The sequence below is a fragment of the Colletes latitarsis genome, unplaced genomic scaffold (genome assembly GCF_051014445.1).
Source record: "Colletes latitarsis isolate SP2378_abdomen unplaced genomic scaffold, iyColLati1 scaffold0030, whole genome shotgun sequence".
Classification (NCBI taxonomy): Eukaryota; Metazoa; Arthropoda; class Insecta; order Hymenoptera; family Colletidae; genus Colletes; species Colletes latitarsis.
In genome coordinates this window covers 1,444,007-1,452,063 of record NW_027488380.1, presented here as the reverse complement: position 1 = coordinate 1,452,063, position 8,057 = coordinate 1,444,007, and the positions used below count along the sequence as shown (strand labels likewise).

At 56.0% G+C, this 8,057-nt stretch overlaps 1 protein-coding gene across 1 annotated transcript; it reads right to left on the bottom strand.

Moving 5' to 3' along the window:
* Positions 1 to 6,817: 6,817 nt before the first annotated feature.
* LOC143350759 (uncharacterized) lies at positions 6,818 to 7,838 on the bottom strand. Its single transcript, XM_076782764.1, has 2 exons — positions 7,106 to 7,838; positions 6,818 to 6,846 (listed from the first exon to the last, which is right to left on the bottom strand). Exons 1-2 carry the CDS (start codon positions 7,836 to 7,838, stop codon positions 6,818 to 6,820), a joined length of 762 nt encoding a protein of 253 aa, XP_076638879.1.
* Positions 7,839 to 8,057: the final 219 nt, after the last annotated feature.

The window sequence follows — 8,057 nt, the reverse complement described above, 5'->3', positions numbered from 1 at the left end:
GATGGGCCGGTATGCGGATGGAGACTGCGCGGGCCGACCCTCCTTCCGGAGGAGGACCGTCCTCGCCACCTTCCAACTTGGGGGGGGGGGGGGGAATCGCCCGTCCCTCAGGCATAGGTTAAACAACCGCCTGAGGTCGGCCTCAAGGACGCCGTGTGTTAACACCCAAACCAGGCTGGGCATACCATCCGAACCCGGGGCCATGTTACGCGCCCCGAGCCGTCTGAGAACGGCGGGGACTCGTCGCCACCTCCCTATACCGTCGCCACCAAGCCGTCCGCGGCGCCCACTCAATGGTGGTGATTAGGGACGCAGTACGGCTCGGCGGCGACAGCCAGGCCAACCCCCCACTCCCCGAGGACTTGGGACATCATATCCTGCGCCGCGCGTCAGTGGTTGAGGTTGGCCTGGAGGAGGAGGCGGGGCGTCATTAATTACCGACCGCCCCTGCCTCCTCCCGGCTGTCCGTCACCGTTGCACCGTCCACCTCTATGGTGGACGATGCCACCGCCCGCGGCGTCGGAGCCGGAACGGCCCGCCTCTTCCTCTCCTTCCCGGAGGGGGGAGAGCACTTCCTGCTCCCCACCCTGTGGTCGGCTGGCATCCCCCTGTCCGCACATAGCTGGCAGTGGTGGGCCGCCGTGCACTGGCTCGTGCGGTGGTCCTTCGCCCCGAAGCGGTAACATTGACCGCTGCGGTCCACCGGCGAGGTGCACCACTGCCTCACATGCCCCAATTCGAGGCAGCGGTGACACGAGAGCGGGTGCGGCGCAAGTATCTCCACTCGCGCCGAAACCCACACCACCAACACCCTCCCGGATTCCGCCAATTTATGGGTGGCGGAGAGGGGGGAGCGGGCCCACACGGACCCCAGGCCGGAAGGAGATCTGCGGATTTCCCCGACCCGCAAGTCCCCCTCAGGGCAATCCCCCACCCTTGCTAGGGCTGGCGCTACGTCCTCCGCGGTGACCGAGTCGTCCAGCCCACACAGGCGCATCTCCGTGCGCTTCGTGGGCCGGGCGACCCGGACACCCCGCTCACCCAGCTGCTCCCGGAGCCTCTGGGCGTGTCGGTCCGCCTTCACGCCGCCGTCTGGACCGGGGATCTGCAGCAGGAGACCCCCAGTCACGGCCCGCTTCGCCCTCGCAGAAGCGATGCCAAGCTCTTCCAGGGACACATTGTTCCTGGCGAGCTGCATCGCCTCTGCGAGGGTCTGGTCGCCCCCCTGCGCAACGGTAAACGCTACCACTGCCGTTTTAGGGGGGCGGCCAAGTCGCGCCTTCGCGGCCTTTCCTTTGGCCGCGGGCGGCGGGGGCGGAGGCTGCGCCAGCGAGGCCTTCCTCGCCGCCCTCCTCGCCCTCTGCACTACCACCTCGCTCCACGACACCCCTCCTTGGGGCGGTGCCGCGGAGGACGCGGGAACCGGGACCACGGGTACTCTTCTCCCCTTGGGGGTCACGACCCGAGGCCCCGGAGTCGCCACGGTGGGCGGAGCCTTTGCTCCCCCCTCCTTCGCCTTCCCCGGCCGTGCCGGCAATCGTCGGGGTGGCACCATGCTCCCGCTGACCGCTCTTCCGGGGAGGAGCTCCTCCCGGAAGGTGGCCAGCCTCTTGTCAATCATGTCCCCTATCCTCCTCAGGAGATCGTCCTCTGAGGAGGACGGGGACCTCTACGCGGGCGGAGTGCGGATGGAAGGGCGCGTGGGGGCCCGCACCACCTCCGCCGCACTCCGCTTTGTAACGACCGCAGGAGGGCGCAGCGTAGGAGGAGGGAGGACAGGAGGGAGGGCCGCGCTGTTCCAGCGCACCTCTGCCCTCATCCTCCGCCGTCGCTCCTCCTCCAACAGGAGCTGCAGACGGGCGTTCCGCCCGCTTAGCTCCCGCGCCGCGTCCCTCATCATTTGGGCAGCCTCCCTCAGAGCCTCTGCCCCGCCGCTCTTCTGCCCCTTAATGGAGCAGGCAGCGGCCACTTTCTCCACTCGTCTCAGGGACGAGGAGATCCTCTCCGATATCTCCTCGGTCACCTCGTCCCTGAGGCAACTCATACGGACAACCGGGCTCATCACCCTGTCCACTCCATTGACGGCCTGCCCCGTCATCTTTCTCTTGGAGTCTATGAGGCTCCTGGTGGAGGAGAAGGACGAGACTGACGCAGTCTCGTCGTACTCCTCCACCGTCCACGAAGCCGGGCCAGGCGCTGGGAGCGGCGCGAGCGCCGTCACTCCAGTCCCAACACCGCCTTCGTTCTCCCCCACTGACTTACCCCGTCACGTCCCCGTTTTAATTTTAAACTCCATATTATTCCCACGAGGAGGTCGGAAGAAAAGATCCGCACGGGCAGAGCCGCCTTACCCGGGTAAGCCTATATACTCCAGGGGTTCGGCAGGTGCCCCGGAGGTGGTCGCTTGGGATTGTGCCTCCTCCCCCAACCATGCATACCATCGCCGCGCACCATAACTTAGGATTGGAGGGCGATTTTATAGAGTCGCCATACTCGCGGTCCCGGGCGGTTAAGCCAAGGCCCCCGTTCCTCCTGCCGTCACGTACCATTCACAAAACCAAAATAGGAATTGTGAATGGGTCGTTGTGACGACCAACAGGAGGCTTACGGTGTGATAAGCATCAGGTACCTCGGGGTCGCTACGCCCCGTACAGCAGCCGACGATAGTCGGACACAGCCCCTGAGGGGACTAGCTCACAGCTTGCTTACTATCTTACTACTAACTTACTATATAACTGCTTTCTTATGTTACGTATGTCGAACGTTTCGTTCCTCAAATTTTTCTTGCCACTTGCGTGCATTATGAAATCGCCCTGCTACTTATCTAACCTTTGAAATGGGGATCACTTCCGTCGCGATGCAGCAGCCCGTTAATTAATACAATTCGGAGAATAGAGCAGCTCGTTAATTAATACAATTCGGAGAATAGTGCACACGGTGATTTCTAACGTACTTTTGAATCCGCCCCACACAGATTTTTTGGTATATAAACCCCGTGATTTCATTACTCGGGGGATCATAATCGTACCGTCAAGCTTAGTGTCAACTCCACGACTCTCGTTACGCGTATACGATTTTTGTTAGTCAGTTGTATTTGTGAGATCGGGCTACAGTTCCCTGTCGTATCAATATTATACCATATAGAATCCGTGAACCGGCATAAATTCTATTGCGGCCATTACTTTCAACTGACATACCCCCGCATCGCCAGTGCGTCAACACCGCGCAAGATGTTTTTAGGTAAATATAATCATTCTTTGATCGCGACACAAGATACACGAAACAATTGTATCTTATTTGTTGATTTAAGAATATATCTACTTTTATTATCAAATCAGAGTTACCCAACTTCTTTAACCCACAATTATATAAAGCGATTATTATTAGTTAAACGTTCCCATAATAATATAACCTTACCGCTCGGGTTATATTATATTTAATAATTCATAGTTATGAGTTCAATTAACACATCCCCAAATCCAAATACAACCTCTTACAACCTAGTGGCTCCTCGATTACGCATCGAGTTCGTCCACGCAATCTATTACCATCCTAGCGGCTCCCTGATTACGCATCAGGTTCGTCCGCATCCTACAGCTCCCTGATTTCGCATCAGGTTCGTCTGTGATTTATGCAACCTCCCAGCAGCTCCTCGATTACGCATCGAGTTCGTCTGCGTTCCTTCCAACCTCCTAGCAGCTCCCCGATTTCGCATTGGGTTCGTCTGCGTCGTTATCAACAATCCTAGTGACTCCCCGATTTCGCATCGGGTTCGTTCACGACGTTTCACCCTCCTACGGCTCCCTGGTTTCGCACCAGGTTCGTCCGTACGTGACTCCATCCCAGAGGCTCCCTGATTTCGCATCAGGTTCGTCCTCGTTATCAACTATCCTAGCGGCTCCCCAATTTCGCATTGGGTTCGTCCGCGTACCTAACTAACAAATTGATACCATATTCCATACTCTCTCTCGCACTCGCAGGCCACGCGCGCTGCACGGCCCTGGCTCGTAACACTTACTTGCCTGCTCCTTGCTTTCTAGCTTACTGCTTTATTACCAACATGCTGCTTGCTTACTAGGTTACTTCTTGTTTACTACCTTACAGCTTGCTTACATGCTACCTGCTTTCTTGCTACCGTGCTGCTTGCTTACTATCCTGCTGCTTGGTTACTATCCTGCTGCTTGTTTTCTAGCTTAGTGCTCCCTTACTAGCTCCCTGCTTGCTTACTAGCTCACTGCTTGCTTACTGGCTTACGGATAGCTTACTAGGTAACTACTTTCCTGCTAGCCTGGTCCATGCTTACTAGCATCCTGCTTGCTTACTAGCATACAGCTTGCTTACTATCAAACTGCGTCCTTACTGGCTTCCTCCTCGCTTACTAGCTCACTGCATGCTTACCTGCTAACTGCTTGCTTACTAGCATAACGCTTCCTTACTAGCTTCGTCCACGCTTACTAGCTTACTGCTTGCCTACTAGCTTGTTCCTTGCATTCTAGCTTACTGCTTGTTTAATTGCTAACTGTTTTCTTACTAGCTTACTGCTTGCTTCCTAACTTGCTGCATGCTTTCTAGCTTTCCGCCTGCTTACTAGCATACTGCGTTCTTACTAGCTTCCTCCTCGCTTACCAGCTTGCTGCTTCCTTACGAGCTCCCTGCTCGCTTACCAGCTCACTGCTTGCTTTCTAGCTGACTGCCTCCTAACTGGCTCCCTGCTCGCTTACTAGCTCACTGCCGGCTTAGCAGCTTACTGCTTGCGTACTAGCTTACTGCATGCTTATTTGCAAACTTCTTCCTTACAAGCTTGGTGCTTGCTTCCTAGATTGCTGCTTGCTTTCTAGCTTGCCGCTTGCTTACTAGCGTACTGCTTGTTTTGCTAGCTTCATGCATGCTTACTACCAACTGCTTTCTTACTACATACATGCTTTCTTCTAAACTTACAGCTTTCTTACTAGACAGCTGCTTGCTTACTAGACTGCTACATGCTTTCTAGCTTGCCGCTTGCTTACTAGCTGTTAAAAAGCTGATGCTTTTAACTACGAAGTCCGGATAGAGGGATCGGATCTTCATTGTGGGAAGTGATTGAGAATGTGTAAGATTTTCTTTTTCAAAAACTGTTTATTATAAAAATAAAAATAAAATAAACAATAAGAAACTAAGAGAATTCTTATTAAACTATGCAAATAATATCGTTGCCATTCCTATGTCGGAACCGAGACGTTGAGGTAGGCCATGGTTCTGTGAACAGAGAAACACGGCAATGTGTTTGACACGTAAACACGTTACACGTATATTCGCCGCGTGTGTGTCCTCACGCTTCTGGCTTCGATATTCGAATGTATAGGAGCGGAGAATTTCGCTCACTCGTAATATACGAGCTCGCAAGTGGACTGTATTTAATTTATGGCGTGAAAAGAATTAAATTTCCTTTCGACGCCGAACTGAGTCGATTGTCTAGTGGACGGGGATGCAAGTGGAGGTTGTAAGGCTCCAAATGCACTGATCCCGTGAGTATGTCCACGGAGTCTGTGCGTCGAGTCGCACTACAGTACAACGACACGACCGTCGATCTGCGGCTTCTCTTTAACGTTCCAACAGATGACTTGTTGGTCGAGAGTTGCACTGCGAAGCCCGACTGCACGTGGTATAAGGAACCACTGCATGGTGTGGTAAATAGACCGGCTCCGTCGCGAACGGAGTGCTGACGGGAGCCATATGGCCAAGAGCCTCATATTCGCGCAAAAACTCGATATATTGCGCTCCTAGTGTCGTGTCGTTTTTCAATCTGCGATCGAGGGATCGCAGGAGTGCGACCGCGCGGGAACAGGCTCGCCGATGTCAACAGGCGGCTCGGTGCGAAAGGGCAGTCGTACAATGTATCGCCCGTCAGCCGCGCGACGATGCGTGCGCGCGAAGTGTTGTTCGCATCGAGCTTCTTCCGGCGATAGCGAAGAAGGAGACGCGACCTCCTCAATCTCCCAGAACCGACGCAGTAGGGAGTCGACGTCATCTCTCTTCGGCGGAGCGAGCGCGCGAGCATGATACACACCCACCGAGGACGTCTCGTGAGCGGTGGGCCCGGAGACCACCCACCCGAACACGGTGTGCTGCGCAATGGGGTCCTGCGCTCGACCACGACGCAATCCCGGGAGCAGGATCGCACCGAAATAATCTGCGCCTAATAAGACGTCGATGCCGCGAGATTCAGACGAATTGGAATCTGCGAGGGGCAAGTCTCGGATGTGAGGCCACGCAGTCGGACAGAAGCCGGACACTCCCGAATAGGCGGTGAGGCGGGGTAGGACGAGAGCCGTCACTGTTGTATAAGCCAGGTCAGTACCTGCATGCCGGAGTAATATTTCGACCTTCGCGAGCGATGTTCCCACTAGGACTCCCCCCGCCCCCGTGATTTCTGTAGCGGCCTTGCGTTTTTGCAGGTGGAGTGTCTGTACCAAGGACTCGGACACAAAGGAGGCCTCCGAACCCTGTTCGAGTAATACGCGGACCGAGACGTGCCCCCCGGATGCCGACCGCGCTTGCACGACAGCTGTCGCGAGCAGTACAGGGGTACTCGCGCGCTCTGGAGGGGCCGCGGCGCACGTATAGACGGACCGAGTGCCGTTAGATCCCGAAAGAATGCCAGTGGGTTTCGAAGATGACGCTGCACGATCGCCGCTCGTCGGCGCTTCAACACTCGCCGCGGGAACGTGTAACAAACTGTGGTGATTGCGGTTACATCGCGAGCACGTGGTGCGAACCGGACACGTCGAAACCATGTGTCCATCGCGAAGACAGTTAAAACAGGCGTTGGTCCGAGTCACTAGGTCTCGCCGCTGCGTAGGTTGTAGGCTATGGAACGCCGGACACCGATATAACGGATGCTTCGATCCGCACATCGGGCACCGGTTCACAGCTGTATTCGCTGCGTGCGTGCGAACTCCCGTCGAGGGCGCCGATCGCGGCGCGGCGAGGCGCGCGGCCGAAGTTTCGGGCTTGTCGTGAAGCGCCTCGAGAGCGCGGATCCGCGCAACGAGGAATTGGTCGAGCTCGTCGAAGGTGGGGGGCTCGGTGCTTGTTCCGCGGGATATCTCCCACTCTCGTAGCGTACGGCGGTCTAGCTTGGCGGTAAGCAGGAAGACGATGACGTCATCCCATGTATCCACCGGGCGACCGATACTGCGCAACATGGCGATCGACTCCTTCGTCGTGTCGCGAAGACGAGATAATTCGTCCCCGGACTCGCTAACAATAACCGGCAGCGAGATGAAATTGCTTAATAATGTTGATACTATCACGCGCTTGTTATTGTACCGGTCTGCTAGCGTCATCCAGGCCGGTTCAAAATTCGCGTCGGTTATCGAGAAATGCGCGATCAGGTTCGCGGCATGACCTTCGGCGGACGATTTTAAATAGTGTAACCGTTTCACGTTCGTTAGGGACTTATTGTCTAACACGAGCGATTTGGACAGATCGCGGAAACTGTGCCATTCGGCGTACGACACAGCGACTTTGGGCAGCGGGATCTGCGCGAGTTTCGCGACGGAGATGAAGTCGCCTGTGGGCGCGGGAGTGGGACTCGGTTGCGCGGCGCTGGTCGCAGTGCATTTCGCTGCATCGTCGGCGAAAAAGTCGCACGATGCCCAATAGTTCTCCTGCACCTTTTCGAAGGTTTCCTCGGTAAAGTACGGCATGATAGACTTAGCGTGAGCGGGGACTAACTGCAGAAACTCCAGGTACAGCTTCTCGAAGCGCATCCACTCGCCGTCCAGTCTCTTGAGCCGTCCCTCGGCGTTGGCTGCGGAGAACTTAGCCTGCCTTTCCTTCCGGTAGTTAACCTCCATCCGGATGATGGGGTGGGCGAGGACCTACAGCTGGTGCAGGTGGGCTTCCACGGTCTGATTGGTCAGCGGCGCTGATGTTGCAGCTCGTGCGGTCTCCATTTTGCGTCGTCCTCAGATCCGGCTCGAAGGTCCACTTTGTTAATGCCCAGACGAAAAGAGGCGCGGACGAGGAACAGGGACGCGAAGAATGGCGCAGTAATTCACACAGTCGCAAATTTA